The sequence below is a fragment of the Zonotrichia leucophrys genome, chromosome 4A, assembly GCF_028769735.1.
Source record: "Zonotrichia leucophrys gambelii isolate GWCS_2022_RI chromosome 4A, RI_Zleu_2.0, whole genome shotgun sequence".
NCBI lineage: Eukaryota > Metazoa > Chordata > Aves > Passeriformes > Passerellidae > Zonotrichia > Zonotrichia leucophrys.
The window spans coordinates 10,892,816-10,910,043 of NC_088174.1; the positions used below are offsets into that span (position 1 = coordinate 10,892,816).

General features: G+C 43.3%; 1 protein-coding gene across 1 annotated transcript; it reads right to left on the reverse strand.

The window, feature by feature from the left end:
- Positions 1 to 1,333: 1,333 nt before the first annotated feature.
- SLC25A43 (solute carrier family 25 member 43) lies at positions 1,334 to 17,033 on the reverse strand. The gene is made up of 5 exons (XM_064712503.1): positions 16,657 to 17,033; positions 14,000 to 14,241; positions 12,917 to 13,089; positions 3,468 to 3,602; positions 1,334 to 2,428 (listed from the first exon to the last, which is right to left on the reverse strand). Exons 1-5 carry the CDS (start codon positions 16,926 to 16,928, stop codon positions 2,225 to 2,227), a joined length of 1,026 nt encoding a protein of 341 aa, XP_064568573.1. The 5' UTR covers positions 16,929 to 17,033; the 3' UTR covers positions 1,334 to 2,224.
- Between the last annotated feature and the right edge of the window lie 195 nt (positions 17,034 to 17,228).

The following is a 17,228-nucleotide window of genomic DNA, read 5'->3' on the forward strand; positions in this document are numbered from 1 at the left end:
GTTTAGCCCTGCTATTGACTGGTTCTTCATGGTCATACACCATTGCACATGCTAGTGATCCACTGATGAAGGTGACAGTGACATGTTAAATATTTTAGTGCTGCCTTTTGGGGATTTGTCACGTGTATTTGTGATTACAAAGGACAGGCTTGGTTGATAAAAGGTTAGTTAGTGCCTGATAGGTCGTAGGAGTGCACTACAATACAAAGGTGGTAGCAACACATCAGAAACAAGTTAGAGATAACTTTTTGACTCACTTGACTCTTACAAGGTTTGAAGAGTTGATCAGACATTCATATGTACCCATTCAATATTTAAAATCTATTTAGAAATACAGTATTAGTAAAAAACATACAGGTATGCTTGGACAAGGCAAGAAATCCTTTCCTCCCCAACATCCTTACAATTCCATCTCCACATCCATACAAGTCCAACAAGTCTCAGTATTATCACCTGTACTGTGCCCATGGGAAAACTGAGGCACAGGGAAAGAAACATGATCACTAGGCAGGTTGATTAGAACCAAAAGCACTTACAGCCTCAGTGTGATGCATGAGCCACCAGATCTGCTCTCTACCATCTTAATGTTTTGCTTTCTATGCCTGCATTTCTTTGCTGAGAAAAAAATCAGTATGAAGCACCACTGCAGCAGAACAGACAAAGCCCATTAAGAGAGACACTGCAAGACTTCAGCTGTAAGATACATCAACAATCAGTTCTAGGTGCAAGTCAGGCCTTAAGTTATCCCAAATCTTTCTGCAAGTTTCTCTCCACAGTTACAGACTGTTCCTGCAAGGATTTGCCAATGTCTCATCCTGCTGTGACATGTTCTAACCAAGCACTTTCTGAGATTTATTTATTTTCACCCATCAGGGATTACAAACAGTGCAAAAACACAGCTGAGGAGCTGTGTAAAGCAGCAAAGGCTGTGCTGAGCCCAGGCTGCAGCCAGTGTGCACACACCTTTGGAGCTGCTGTGACTCCTGTGCTGCCAGGGGCACAGCCAGCTTCCCACATGGACATGGGGTTTGGGGTTTCTCTCAGAAGGCACTGGGATGGGGCTGCTCCATAGCTGAACTTCTACACAGGAATTGGAGCAACACCATGGCTCCTCAGGTATAACACTAACATCAAAGATAATCTTTTGTGGTCCAAAAGCTCCCAAGAGGCCCATCTGTGGCAGTGGCACTGGCAGTACCCTGGTGCTCTTGCAGAGGTTCCTACCACAGGACCTGTATGAGCCCCTGGAGCACAGGGTTCAGGGGATCAGTCACAGCTGGGGTGCATGGTGCTATTCTCTGTGCAAGTTTAGGGCAGCATAGTAGGCTTACATCCGTGCACTGGAACTCAAAAGTGGTTTAATAAAAAAATAGAGCTTTAAAAGTAGATAAACAACATGACAGAGTTTGTGGCTCTGAAATATCTAACACATTTAAGAACTGCATTTTCCAGAAAATATTTCAGTTAGAGGACTTCAGGAAATTATTTTTCAAAGTGTGAAGTAATTCACATACATGCAGTAACAATGCATGAGAAAGAGAGAAATATTTTTGAGTATGCACTTGAGTTTGCAAGATTGTCATTCCAGGGTATTACAATCCATTTTGCACATTACAGTTCTGTCTTAGCAAAAGCACAGCTGCAGCAGCATGCATTCATCTTTATGCTGGAGATTCAGACAAAAATATTATTCTCAAGTACATCTCAAAAACTAAGGAGTGGATTTGGGAGTGTGACTGAACTAATTCTGACTCTCTAGAATGCCATGTCCACACAGTATCACTAAGAAACATGGAGATTTCAGTAGAAATTCTTGCATGTTGCATGTATTTTATTCTGTTTTGTTATTTTTGGCTGACTTGGTATCTCAGATTGTTTTAAGAAAATCCATTTTCTCAATGCTTTTGGAGACAATTTATACTCCCATCTCTATTCTCTTGCCTTTCTGCACCTGGTTTAATCTCAAATGGCTATTCAGTTTTAAAAAGCACCTAAAACAATGCCATTTCAAGTTCAGTAGTACAGAGTTTTCAAACTAGTTGCATCTTTCCTCTTCAGTATGTGCTTGCCTGACATATTCTTTAAATCCATTCAGCAAATACAATACAGATTTATTTTTTCCTGTCACAGGTGTCTCACTGAAGTCCACTGAAATGTCAGTACCTGTAGCTCAGCATGTCTTTCTTGCAAAGGTGTTCCTGTATCTGCAGTGGACATTCTGATGTCAGTTTTCAAGTGCTGATTTCCTCGGCTCAAAATTTTCCCTTCGGAGGAGCTTTAATTCTCTCAGTTCTTGTGGGTGTAAGCTCTGGTCAACACCAGGCATTAGTTTGTAATTTAAAGGAGATTGAATATAACCATTTCTGTAGAGACAAACCCGCTTGCAGAATTCAAAGGTGCTAAACATAACACCGAAGTATGGCACAATCTGATAAAAAAGCAATATAAGAAAAAAAAATTAGACTCACTAGCAGCATCCATAGCTTAGATGTTTTAAAAAAAGGGAACTTCTAGTACTTCAGATCTGATCTAATAATAGATCTTGTCCTCATTTATATAAAATCAGTCCCATCTCAAGCTATGCTGCCAACTGCAATGTGCTAAAAGCAGGAGTTTATTATTGTTACATAACTAATTATAGCAATATTGTGAGGAAGAAGGTGTATGCTACTCAAGAGATTACCAGAACTTGTCAAATACCCAAGTACATCCTAAGCAATCTCAGCAAATCCTGGCAGGAAATGTGGAATTTATTCCACATACACTGGAGTGACTCCACAATTGTCTTCTTTTGCCCCATGCAGAACCAGCAGCTCCAGGGCCACTGGCTTTGTATCAGCCAAGGTAAGGCAGTCACAGGCAGGCCATCACAATCAATCCTACTGTCACTCAATTAGCACTCATTAGCTGACCTGTAGTACTCTATGTAGGTAATCCTCATCACAGCACTGTAAAACGTATTTATGTAAATTTAATTACCTTCTCTTTAAGCTACCATGCTTTATTTCATGCTTTCAACTCAGCAAAGGCTGCAGTAACTGATACACATGCATTAAACACTGCTTTGGACTTCTGGCCAAGTGGCTTACACAAGCACACTTTTTTTACAGCTCACTACAACATGTCAATGACTGGAGCTCAGGTCAGAGGGAGAACTTGTTTAGCTGCCCTAAGTGGATTGCTTGCAATCCCCCATCCACTGCACACCTTGTGTGCTAGGAGCACCCCCTTCTTCAGAGATATTGAAATGAACTTTCAAGTGGTGACATCTAGAAGCCAAGCTTGGATTTAGGCAAATACAACCAAACCAAGTTCCAAAGCTGGTTTATAACCTGTCTTGTCACTGATTCTGTCATCTATAAGCTACTGAGTACAAAGGTATGTCATAAACTTTCTATCCCCAACTGCCCAAAATTGTCTTGATTCCTTCAGGATAGTATTTGACTGGGATGAAAGCAAAACCTCACCTTGAGCAGACTGGGTGTGAGTCCTCTCCAAAGTCCAAGCACACCTTTGTGCTTCACGGTCTGCCGGAAGCAGTCAGCCATGCCAGTGAAATGGACATCAACTCCTCCATAGTGGGGAAGCCAAGGGCTCTGGGCCTGTCAAGAGACACCAGAGGGGTTTAGAACAAGCAGAGAAAACCAAAGGAATTCATTATTTTCTCCATCCTGCTATATAAGGAAGAGTCAATGCCAGGTTTCAAAAGACAGAACTGGATTTCTCCCAAAAGTATCTAATTTGCATTAAAAAATAAATTAAAAAGGGAAAGAACTCACTCTATGACAGGTATGGAAGTGAATAGCAATTTCACACAGTGCCTCCTTTTGTACCATGTCACTACTGGAAATAAATCTCACCCTTTTGAGGACAAAGCATCTGAACCAGAGCCACATATCCCATCGGCCCTATGCCAGCTGCTCAGGTCCAGGTAGAGACATTTCCCACTTGTGGCAGTGGAACACCATGAGAGGGAAGGTTGGAGCCACACTGCCTTCCTGTAACTCTGATCCAGCCAGCTGAGCTGTCTCTGGCTGCTGAGGCTGTTCTGCACTGTGACAAGCAGGAGCTACAGGCTGAGGAGCAGCAGCCCAGCAGAGATGGAATTTCTGGAGATTTCATCCCAGCTGTTTGGGCCCTCCAGGGGCTGCAGGTGAGCAGTTGGTGCCCCTGCTCCCAGATCCGTATGTTCAGCTGATAAGGACTAGCTAAAGTTACCTGGGGAGAATCCCATGGGCTGGCAGCTGAACTTCCAACTGCAGTACAGTGTCTGTTCACATGGAACAAGTATAGTTGGTCATTTTTAACAGCTAAATCCTTTCTTCATTAATCTCCTACTGCGTTAGCACAGACAGGATAACCTGACCTTGAATAATCCCATCCTCATCCATCTGTGCACATGCAGCCATGGATTTATTTTGCATTGACAAATCAGGGTTTCAATCAAACACATGGCAAGTGCCACTTAAGTGTCAGGAGCCCCAGGACACAGACTGATGCCTTGCAAACTGATCATCCTAAGGTAGAAGTTTGATAAAAATGGGGCTTGTACAGTTAATTGATGGATGAATATGGGTATCATAACCCCCACAATGATCTGAAACATCACATAATGTAGTGATTTTTCACTCCTTCTCTAGACTAGCCTGTAGCTCCTCAGAGCTGCTAAGCCTATGACAAGCCTCATCAACTGACAAGTGGTGGTGAGATTTTCTAGGTGCCTTAGCTACAGCATTTCAAGTACTTGGCAACTATTATGCTGGAAAGGCAAACAGATCAAAACTCACACTCTACATACACAAGAGAAATTGTTAATCAAATAGTTATGGTCAAATCTACTGTTAAAATTTAAAGGCTGAAAAAAGCCCCCTGATAATCCCCCCACAAAGGGCATGTCTTATTTGTAAAAAAAATCCACAGATCATAATTTTTTTCTCCTTTTTTTTTCTGCCTGATTGAAATGCATGTGAAATACCTCTTATGGCAGGTAACAGGTAAAAACCTTCTGCACAAAGACTTTAATATCTGTACTGCAGAAGATGCTGAGTGCTCAAACTGAGACTCCAGGAACCAGTTCCATAAGAATGGTGATATTAGCACCAACAATGCTTAGAAGAAAACTGAAATTATTAAAGTATCCCTAAAAATGCAACAGCAGTCATAGGAGAACTGGATTCAAAACCCTGTTCTGCTTTCTTGAATGTCAGTCAGGTTCCACAAGTTTGGGGTTTTTTTGTAAATGCAGTTATGAGCAGCCAAGCAGTAAAGAAAGACAGGTTTCTGAAATGTTTCTAGAACACAAGAATGCCATTAACATGTGATTCTCTTCCTTTTTCAGTCCCTTTGTGGTAGGCAGGGCATGGCCTGTCAGAATTTAACTGTATGAGTTTGACTTAATTCCCTTCATGACTGTACACCCTGCAAAGGCACAGATCAAAGGTTTGATTACAGGACTCCTGCCTGCAACACCAAAAGAAGTGACAAGCACAGTGCAGGTTTCAGTAACAGTAAACACCTCCAGAAGGCAGTTTAAAAGGAACAGGTAAGTCAAGCCTCTAGATTTCCCATAGACACTGACCTTTTAAGAGATTTACTGAAATTATTTATAGTACCATTTCCCATAGATAGAGCTGTTTCTAAGATTTCAGTCTGTGGAGTAAAGTATGTGCTGCCAGCCTTTACAGGAGCTGGATGCTTCTAGGACCCTACACACAGTTATTGAATAACAATTGTTCACAGAATCTCAGAATCACCTACTGCAAGAGGAAAACTAAAAACTGTATCAGTGTTGTAGTTAAAATTTCAGTATTTTAGAACATAGCTAAATGAAGTTAAATGCATTAATAAAAGAATAATGCTGCAAATGTGTTTCATTTGGCATTGTTGTTCATGAAAAAGAGTAGCTGAGGGTTTTGGTGGCTCTTCATCTAAGCATGTCTGCCACACTGCAACCCTCACAGCCACCCTATGGCACCAGAGCCAGAAAATGGAAGGAACAAAACAGACCAAACTGGTTTTTCTATCTCTTTTGCAGAAACCTAGCATGACATACAAATCAAACAGCTAATCTCATCCCCAAAAGGTCAGGTTTGTGACAGAGAATTTAATGCACCTCAAAGCAGCTGGAATTCCTTGCTTTTGATACCCCTTGACACTAAGGTTTCCATACAGCAGCCCATTCTATTTTGAAGACTTCCTTCCTCCCAGCTGCAGCTGTCTCAAAGTGCAGAGGGCTGGGACACAGCTCCCTGTGCTGGTAACAGGGAGCCAAGGTGTTACTCACAGTAGTAGCAGGGCTAAGTTGCTTCTCTTTTTACCTCTGATGGACAGTGGGCTCTCTAAATGATTAAATCACATTAAATGCAGAATTGCCTCCACCTGATCTCTCTCACAAACACAATATTTTTACATCCAGAGCCCACCAAGTTCATTCTGTCACTGCAACACGTCCACAGAGGTAGCACTGTTCTACTGCTACACTCTAAACCCAAGAGAGACATGTACAAAAAATGCCAACTACCTGCATGCAATATTCTTTTAAAAGGAACAAAGTATTTAAATAAGGGTGCAGTGTCATGACTGCAGGTGAATTGTCAGAGGTAATTGTTACCTGAAGACTCTTCAGACACCATCTCTCCCATTGTCTGCATTATGAGGTGACTGCCAGAATAACATAATCCCATTTTGGGAACTGATCTCACAGATCTTTTCAATGACCTCTCCTGTGCAGATAAAAACTTTTCACTTGCTTTTTGGGACATTTTGGTTTGCAATTATTTGTATTCACATGTATCAGAGTCTATGAATTCACATATTTGATTAATGTACTTCCCCCCCTTTTCTCTGTTAATACAGTTTGTTGGAATATATTTACCTTTACATATATTACTATTACTTTACATATATTTGCTATTTATTTTTGAGTAGGCATTACTTTTGGCACAGAGTATGGAAGATAACTAACAGTGAATAGCTGTCATCAGTGGTGTGCTACCCTGATGGTGGATAGAGTAAAACTGCTTGGTATTTACATATTTTCAGCAGATTCAGGTGTCCTACATTTCTGATTGCTTAAAAAAAAGTACAGAAAGACAATTTACACACAGCTCAAGAGTTCACACTCTTAATCTGGAAGCTAAAAAAAGAAATCTTTGCAGTCTGGGTTAATAAGGGCACATGCAACAGGCAAGTGCAGCTGTAGTTCAAAGGAAACTGAAGGTCAAGGATTCAAGTTAATACCACTCCAGTCCACAGAAATTTCACTCAAGTGAAGACTGGATGCTTGAAATGAAGTGGATTTCATTCCACTACAATGAAAAAAATAAAGTGTAAATATGTGTTAATATTTCAGGGGAAAAGGCATCCTCTTGGGCTTAATCAATTCTTCCTCCTAAAGGTCAGCCTTACTCAGCAGTCATTCCCTGTCAGTGCTTTAGTAATGCTGACTTACCCCTGCTTAAAGTCCACCCAAAGGTATTCAGGCACAGAGGAAGGTAAACCATGGCAAGCTATCAGGAAATCAGAGCAGCAGAGCACAGCTGACCTCCAGTGTCCCGCACTCCAGGAACACCTTGTCCCTTCCTCTGTAACCTGAGCTGGGAACAAAGCATGCCTTTCTGGGAAGAATGGCACCCAGTCAGCAAAACAGCTCCATGCTTGGCCAAAAGCTTGACTCTGCTTTAACTATAATCACTAGGCCTGCTGTACCCTGAGGCTCCACAGTTTGTTGCAGAATTCCTCCTTTGCTGCTGAGCCTAAACTTCCTCTGCTTTAACACCTGCTGTGTGAAGAAGTCTTTATACAGAATATAGAAGTCTTGTTCCTCAAGGCAGTGCAAACCCCTTGCATGAGCAGCTTCCAAATGCCTCATGATGGTTCAGCTCAAGCCCTACAAATGGGTGCATCATTTTCATGCACATTAACACTGCTTTATTTAATGGTGCAAACCCCTAGGCAGACTGGCTTGGTCCCACACTTCACAATGGCAATGCTAGCTCCTGCATCTCCTGCTGCCTATCTAGGAACTGAGGAGAAAACTAATTTTTAACAGGACTGGGGCTTTTCATAGGTCATACTTTCATTTGCCTTATGTGGATGAGGTAAGGATTTACACAAAATCAAAATAAATCACCTATAAAAGAATCACAGAATGAACTAGTTTGGAAAACACCTTTTGAGATCATCAAGTCCAACCTATGATCAAACACCTCCTCATCATCCCATGGCACAAAGTGCCAAGTCCAGTCTTTTTTTAAACATATCCAGGGACAGTGACTCCACCACCTCTCTGGGCAGATGATTCCATTGCCCAATCACCCTTTCAGTGAAGAATTTTTTTCTGACATCTAGCCTAAATTTCCCATGCAGAGGGGAAAGTTTAACTCAGTCTTAAGACTGTGTCCTGTCATTGTCAGTTGTTGCCTGTGAGAAGAGACCAACCCCCACCTGACTACAACCCCTTTCAGGGAGTTGTAGAGACTGACAAGGGCACCTCAGAGTCTCTTTTTCCCAGGCTGAACAATCCCAGCTCCCTCAGTTGTTCCTAACAGCTGTACCTCCAGAGACATTATTGCATTAAGGTTCTGTCTGTAATAGCTGTGTGTGAGCAGCAGCAAACCCAGCCTGTGTCAGGTCCTGTCTGCTGGGTGAGCTTATGGAGTTTCAAAAGGTGGGCTGAGTTAACCCATCTGATCTGCTCCAAGCAGATTAAAGAGCTCTCACTCACACCACACTGATGACAAAGCTGAGGCACTGTAAGGGGCTGGCAGACATGATCAGCTGGCACTATCAAACCTGTTTGGGGGCATGGTGGCCACTTTAGTGTCTGGGGAGAGCATTTGGAGAGAATTGCATTCTGCCATCCCTCAGACTTCCTGCACTTCAAACAGGTGCAATGTGTTCTCCTGCTTTTCTTCAGCAGGCCACTGTGCTGCAGTGCAAAGCTAATCTACCTCAAGGTATTACACAATTATCAGACCACAGCTTCTTGCATGAACAGGTTTAGTCAAGGCAGATCCCACAGTTAAAGCAGCCCAGTCCTTCTTCCAATTCTTGATCTACAATTTCTTCCTCTTATCCAGTTTTCCTACTAACACTGTTCAGTGTTCCAGCTTGACACACAGTCAGTCCTCATGGTTTTCTCCTGTGGAAGTCTGGGGACCCAAGAAAAATACTTCTGAGATTCAGATTCATAAAAGCTGATCTAGGCTGTAACAGAAGGCAAAGTCTACATTATGCTCCATAACCTTTTTCAGGCATTGTCTCAACCATTTGCCAGACCAAATACTTCCCTGAACAGCAGAGCAGCATTCTGCAAAAACTTCAGAAAGTGGTATAAAATATCTTTGTAATAACATCAATGAAGCAATAAAAATTGCAGGGAGCTCAAAGTATTCAGATATAGTAAAAAAGGAAAGAAGGGATTTTGTAGAAACATTACCAGTGCTTTCTTAGACCCACACTCATTCAAAATAAAATTTCCCTGCTAAAGGCAGAAAAAAAAACCCCTAAAAAACTGAAAAAGAAAAAAGTGTTCTTGTATGCAAGTCTGCAAGGCAAAAAGGGCAGTATTTCAATATAGCTTAGAAACTGGATTTAACAAAAAAAACTGTATTGTGAGGTAAGGAAAGAAAGCCAAGAATAACAGTCAGAATGATATAAAGATCAGTTAGATTTTGTTCAGAAATTGAAACATCATAAAAGTAAGTCAGGAAAACACTTACTATAGAACACAACCCTCTCTTTCATTAATCCCCTCCTACAGATGCACAATAAAAGCCATATTTCCATGCTGAAACATGCATACAGTACCTCTGAATTCTCTAACATGCCAATCAGGAGCAAAGTGAAAAAGGGAAGACAAAGGAATAAAATTAGGATAAGCACAATATAGAGGACTCAAATATTCATAAGACTCACTCATATTAATTAACATTTCTTTTAAGAAAAACATTCAAGTATGTATAGCAAACACAGCATCTTTTCTTAAAAAATAAACCTGATAACAGAAAAGGTGGAAGAAGCCATGGTTACAGAACAAATCTGACATCATAAAGCATCACCAAAACACAATTCTTCCTCAGAAGAGCTGAGGAAGCAGGAGCTGGCAGTCAGCTCCTACTCCCACAGCTGCCAGTGACAGAAGCAGCCAACGTCAGAAGTGTAGGATTCAGATAGGTAAAGTAAGAAAGGAGGAATCAAAACTATTACAATGGAGATCAAAAATAGCACCTTATCCTTATGAATTCTCCCACAGCAGAATTCATTTTCTGGTCTATGCAAACAATTCAAACATTGTCCAGATCAGGAGGTGAATGGAGCTAACTCTTCTAAGATTGCCTAGCACGTCAGGTAAAGATCTGAATGGTTTGTCCTGGTCTCCTGCCTGTACTCTACCCCAAAATCAATGGAGACAACCTTCTATCCTAGTTTCTCAGTTTTTGAAGCTCCTGAGATTGTCTTACAACTCCCTGGCTCCCCATCACCAGCAGCTTCACTGGAAAAATCTTCTTTAGGAACATAGTCCCTCCATTTGTCAGAATGGTGGAACAAAAGGGAGGGAAAAGGAATCTGATACTGACTTCCACAGTGTGCTGGGTTCCTCTTCATACACCATAAACCCAGCATTCACTGCTTCAAAAAGCCCAGCACTTCTCCATGTGCACTGCAGAGCAAACACAAGGCTCAGAGGTAGCTGAAGGCTTTGGCAGCCCCCTCTTCCTATCAGCCAGAAAGCTGAATCACTAAATGGAGGCTGCTCAGAATAAGATGTCTGAGAAAAACTGATCAGAAGTATCTTCTACAGAACTCTGAAATGCCTTGATGTTTTTCCTTTTCTTTATTCTCTCCTTTTTAGGAGAGAATAAAAGGTCCATCCCTTTTCATGATACTTTTCCTGGTGCTGCACTAGGCATTTCTCTCTTCTGACCAGCACCCTGCAAACTGCACAGACCAACAAACACAAAGCAGAGCTGATCTCTGCAAAGCTGGGCCATACCCTGGTGCTAATTGGAAAACCCAAACTTCTTGGATAACCTTGCAGGAGTTCCAGTGCACTCTTGGTATCAATGTGGGTTGCAATTTCCAACAACAGGTCTCTTTTCTGGAGAACTCTACATGAATTAAGTAAATTCCAGTTCCCAATAAATTGCAGGATTTCACACCTAGGGAGCTTGCTCTTTTGAAATATCTTTGCCTTCTCCCATGCCTTCAGAATAAATCACAGGAGGTGTTTCTCCAAGCTCAGAGAATCACTATTCAGAGCTGCAATGTACTTATGAGGAAGAACCCTCTCTGTTGATGAGCCTTTTGTTTTCACACAAAGTATTTTTAACCTCTCCAAGTCCTACGTATTTAGGCAATAAATCCAGTTCCCGTACTGCTGGAAGTGCCGAGCAGATGATTAAGCTCCCCTCGGTGGAAGAGCACGGCCTGGTGGCAGGAAAATGAAACGCGGGCCTGTCCCACTGCTTCACATGCCAGTCACGACACAGCCCGACACAACACATTGCACCAGCTACAGCCAAAACCTACTTTTGAACTGATTACAAAAGCTGTTGCATCGACAGAAAATATTAAAAGGGAAACAGCACAGTAACTGCCTTTATTTTCTTTTATTCTTCAGGGCAACAATATTGCTGTGAGCCTAAGGATATAAAGTAAAAGAAGGCTTGTAAGGAGTATTTGCTTTTCTTAGATCCACTGGTATAGCTGGAAAAAACAAGCAAGTTTTCATGCTCAGAATCTTTCTGAAATATTTTATAAGATACCTGATGACAGCACTCAGTTTAAACTAGACTTCTGGACACATCAGCCATGAGCTGGTCTGATAAAAGTCCCCTACTCCTCCTGCTGAGGCTCTGTGCTACAGGATGGAGAGAGGGCAGTGAAGGTTTCTGTGACAGCATCTGCACCCTGAAAAGGGGAACTCGGGCAGCAGGAGAGGGAAATGCAGAGTTTCACTGACCTTTTGCTACCTTGTGACTTGCCAGCCAGGCTACCACATGATGAAGGGGGCAAGGACCTACATAAGGCTGCCACAGTTAGTGACTGTTTTTCTAATAAGATCACAAAAGCTTCCCATAAATCTGCATTCCCAGGAATTAGGCTGAAAACCCAAACTTTTATGCCCCTGCCAGAGAATGACCATATGATGAAAGCTATTCACTGTCTCTCTACTGGTGAAGTTCTAATGAAAAGTCAACATCAGCAAGTGAATTATGCCAGTGAGATGGAAGCTGTGGGATAATGGTTGTTTTGGGGGTTTGGGTATTTCTTAGATCACTATTGTTAAAGTTCAGAAGAAAAGATCAGGAAGATATAGTAACTGTTGTTTTGCTGATGCTCCAGGAAAACAGCAGCACCTGCAGCTGGTAAGTCACTTGCTAACCAGAAAAGCCAGAAATAAGAACAAGGATAATGATCCTTCAGACTTTATACTGAGCAAGTTTGTTTTGTGGTGAGGCATAAATGGCACACACACATGCTCTGAAAATCACATGGACCTCATTCATCCTGCCTACCACCAAGGGGACTGAATTTCTCCAGCTGGCAAACTTTCACTGAAGGTTTGCCAGTTCTGAATTTTGAGAATTTGATGGAACTGCTATGGAAAAGGAAAGAAATAAAGCTACAGAGATGGAGTCTGAGAGCATACACATATCCCATGATAATACTTGAACTCCCATTAAAGGTATAACAGCCCATTTGTAGCAATGATTTCCAGAGCTTAAAAACAAAACAACAAACAAATAAAAACCCACTAATGAGCAAAAAACCCAACAAAACCAAAACCAAAGTCTCTGTAGCCCACTGGTAAGGGAAATAAAGTGGCACCCATGATCACCTGGCTAGTCTTGTCCCAAGCTCTTGCACCAAGCACCTACAACAAAGAACTGGTAACATGAATGTTCTGTACCTGCATCTTCCTCTTGACAGTTTCAAAGGGGAAAGAAAGCGTCTGTGCCACAGCAGCTGCCACACAGCCATTTACAAAGTTCTGAAGAGGAGTGAAACGAACTATGGGTTCTTGCCAGATTGTGTCCAGATTGATGTAAACAAAGAATGAGCCTGCAGAAAATGGAACAGCACCTAGAAAGCAAACCAGACAGGATTATATCAACACACTGTGCACTAAGAGAGGAGAGCTGCCCATCACATAACTAGAGAGATGGGAGGAGCTGCTGCCAGTTTACAGCTCACATTCCACAAACCCAATCCAGATTTTGATGAACTTTACTCTTTAGTCCCTGGTTTACCACCAAACACCCATATTGTACCATCTCATGACAGGTCAAGTGTTTTTCCAGGTCCTCTCTTGTGACAAGCTCTTTCCAGTCCAACCCACTCCTAACATTTACACAGGCAAACAGAGCTATGTCTTCAGTCAGGCTGATGAGGGATACTTCTCACCTCTTTTGCTTGTTTCATGCTCTCATCAGTTTTATAGTGGGATTATACATTTATTATTATTGTTATTACACATTTTATATAATGTCGTATTGCGAAAACGTGGACTCAGTTAAATGGCATTTTTAAAGGCTATGCAGAGTAAATACATAATTAAAAATTAATTTCAAGTAAAGAGAGAATATAATTAATCTTCATCATTCACACCTACTATACATTACAGCTCACACTGGTGTCACTGAACAGCTCGGGAGACACTCTCTCACTCGACAGGAATTAGAAGCACTCTGTGTGTGGGTATATTAATGTATTTTAAGAGTTTAATGGTGAAAATTGTGCATCCAAACACAATGAGATAATCTATAAAAGAAGGAAAAGAGTACTTTGCTGAGCACTTAACCATATATAAAATGCTACACACTTGTTCCTAATTTGAAATAATAAAGCTGCAGCAAAGGTTATCAGTGTTGCAGTGCCTTGCAAATCTCCACATCTTCTACAAGAGAACATTCCTGTTTGCTTTTGAAATCAAGTGAGCAAGTGACCACACTGCACAGCTGCAGTGAGGTATTTCACCCCAGCGCTGTTTTACCTAATATTGCTGGTGAGACACCCCGGTAGAGCGCACGGAGCCCCTCCTGGTGATAGATCTGGTAGAAGGCGTGGAGAATGCCTTGGTAGGATGGCTCCAGGCGGTTCTGCACGATGAGGCGCGTTTTCACCACGTCGCTGGGGTGCGTCACGGTGGTGGCCACCATCCCAGCCAGGCTGCCTGCCATGATGGCTCTCCAGTGGGAAATGTGGCCCAGCTCATCCATGGAAAGGGTAACAAGTCTAAAGCAAACACATAAAAGAAGTACTATCAATGACACGATGAAGAAAACACATGAAAAATTAAGGCAGATGATTCTTGATGCAAATTTTCCTATGTCCACAAGCCACTTCAGCAGCAGGAATTGAAATTTTGGCATGTGATTCATCCAAGATCTTATTACATGTAACACCACACAAGCATCCACCTACAGGCTGAAAATCTTTCTTTTGTATTTCCACATACAGGATGAAAATTGCCATGATTCAAAACACATCTGCAAGAAATTATCTGATCATCAGTTAAAGACATTGGTCCAACCTGTCAGTTAAGGTTATCATGTAAGAGGAAATACATAGATAATGACATCACAGGCCTTCTGGGAGCAACTGAACCTTCTTCTGTTACTTATCTTGGGACAGGGAGGTTCCCAGGGACACACCTCTAGAGAAGACCTATGTCCAGGCACTACTATGCTCAGGAGTTTAAGTCTTAATTTGAAAATTTGAAATTCAAAGGCTACACACAAGTCATACATTTGTGGTGCATTGAAGGACTTTTCTATGACAGGAAACTCCTACATCAGGGAGTAATGTCCTGGAGGCAGCAAGAAGCAAGTAAAAACACTTCAGAGTTTTAGCTGGAGGTAAAGAAATGTATTATTCTATTTTGGTAGCATTAACTGAAACATCTAAACAGCACATCTACATTTAACCTGCATGGTGTAGAACAAAATAATGTGCAAATATTTACAAGTCACTGCTCGCTCAGTCAATGTTTTTTCATTTGAATGTGCATTTTCTACTGCATGACAAATCCCTGCATCTACTTGTCTCGAGCCCTGGGAGTGCCCAGGGCAGAAAGCCCAGCCAAGCAGAAGCAAAAGGGCATAAACCTTTCTTCCTGTGTGTCTTATGCAGTTCCTAAACCCACACAGCCTAATTTTCCTGTGTGGGGGAAATGTATGGGGAAGGTGGTGGGGTGTCTCCAAGCACTACCTGATAATATTTACAACGGCCATGGAAAGACAAGAGTGTGTGCAGAGTAATTGCTGAGGGAGCTGGCAGTGCTCACTCCTGCTCCTCCTGGGACTGTTTACCTAAGCTGCCCTCTAACATTTATCTTTCTGTGTTTCTTGCCTTTATGTACAACATTATCTGAGTAGAAAAGACTTTCCCAAGCCCCCAAATGGCGTATCAAGAACTAAGCACAGGCACCTTGTATTTAATTTCCTGAGAGCCTACTTCCACCCTTAATTCAGAACATCCTGTACAAACTAGACACAAACTTTAGCCTTGCAAAAGGAATACACTGTTTCAAGCTGAACAATGAAGTTATTTTGCTCAAAAGCAACTGCAGTATGTTGGTGCAACACACTGCCTTTTCTGTGACCTTTAAATTACATTTAAATTACTCTTTGTACCTTCCCACTTACATTATCTTGCTCTTTGTTTGACCGCTGCGTCTATTATGTCACAAAAAAGCTGCCCAGTTTTAGGGTCACTTCATTTGTGGTCTCCTGAAGGGCTTAGGCAGTCATGGGCAGATGACTTGCTGGGACAGATGAGTGACAAACCCAGCAGGTTGGCAGCACCAGCTGGGCTGTGCTGCTGCCCAGAACAGAATAACTCAGCACCCAGCTGGGTGCAAATGTCATGTGCTACCATGAACAGCTGACTGCAATAAAAAAATAAATAAATAAAAAAAGAAGCCCAGCCCCCAGAGTGGCAAAACATTCTGGTGTGTGCAAACAGTCAGGCACTCCCTGCAAGGCTGAGAGATACTGGCAGCGGAAGGGAATCCTAGGAAACAGCACGGCTGGCAGAGCTCCATCAGCACTGCTCCATGTTCATCTGCTGCAGTCCTATCAGCACTCAGTTTAATATCTGTGTATTATCAAAAACAAGGTCTTAAAACAAACAATGTCACATATCAACGTCAACACCGATCAAATTTGCTTAACAACTCCTGCGTGATAGGGTAAAAATATCTGACTTGTGATCTTGTTATTTTCTTTGATACAGACAACATAAATACTCGAGAGTGTATAAATTAATTAAACAAATTGGTTGCAAAGAACAGATGTGACAGCCACACCTGCAGGCTGCACTGTAACTTTATTTCTAAATGAACCGGAGCAAAAGAATTTTAAGAGACCATCAACCCTTCCTCATGTGAAGAATACCTATGATTATAGAGGCAATTGCTGGCATATTACCAGGCCCTAACAATCGCTAGGCGTTGAACAAATTAGATAAATAAAATTCCAAGCGAGGGTCCGGATCTTTGCGCAGAAGGGGCGCACACCCGGCAGAGACAGACATAGACTAAACCCGGCACTCTCCATCCCTCCCTCTCCCGCTGTTCCGAAGGCCGGCGGGGAGCGCAGGTCCCGGATCCCCCCGGATCCCCGAGCCCCGCGCGGGCCGGTCGCTTACCGGCGGGAGGCGGCGAGCTGCAGGGCGCTGTAGGGGCAGAGACGCAGGCAGGCCGTCAGGTTCCCCTTCCAGAGGGCCCGCACGCCCTCGGTGCGGCACAGGCTGAGCCCGGCGTCGCGCAGCCCCCGCCGGCAGTGCCAGGTGCCCACCTGCGCCAGCACCGTCAGCAGCTCCAGCGGCGCCGTCAGGCTGAGGCTCAGCGCGCCCGCCAGCCCGGCGCAGCCCAGGCGCTGCAGGGCGGTGAGGCGGCCGTCCCGGCGCAGGGTGGCCATGGCCCCGCCGGAGCGGAGCCGAGCGGAGCGGAGCGGAGCGCACGGAGCGGCCCGGCCCGGCCCGGCCCGGCCCGGCCCGGCGCGGCCCCAGCGGCCACAGCCACAGCGGGGCGGCGCCGCCCGCCTCCGCCGCCGGGGGACGCTGTGGCGCGGGGCTCCGCGCGGCCCGGTGCGCGCTGCGGAGGCGGAGAGAAAACCCGGAGCGGAACTTGACGGCCGGAGCGGAGCGGCCCTGGCCGCGGGTGAGCCCGGACGGTGCCCCTGGCCCTGCTCGCACCTGAATTCAGGGATTATTACATT

Bases quoted from the DNA above. Each gene is read 5' to 3' on its own strand.
- SLC25A43 (XM_064712503.1), bottom strand. From the start codon at position 16,928: ATGGCCACCCTGCGCCGGGACGGCCGCCTCACCGCCCTGCAGCGCCTG. The intron at 14,242-16,656 runs GTAAGCGACCGG...TGTTTGCTTTAG, and splicing joins CAGCTCGCCGCCTCCCGCCG to ACTTGTTACCCTTTCCATGG. The intron at 2,429-3,467 runs GTGAGGTTTTGC...CTTTTTTATCAG, and splicing joins TCACACCCAGTCTGCTCAAG to ATTGTGCCATACTTCGGTGT.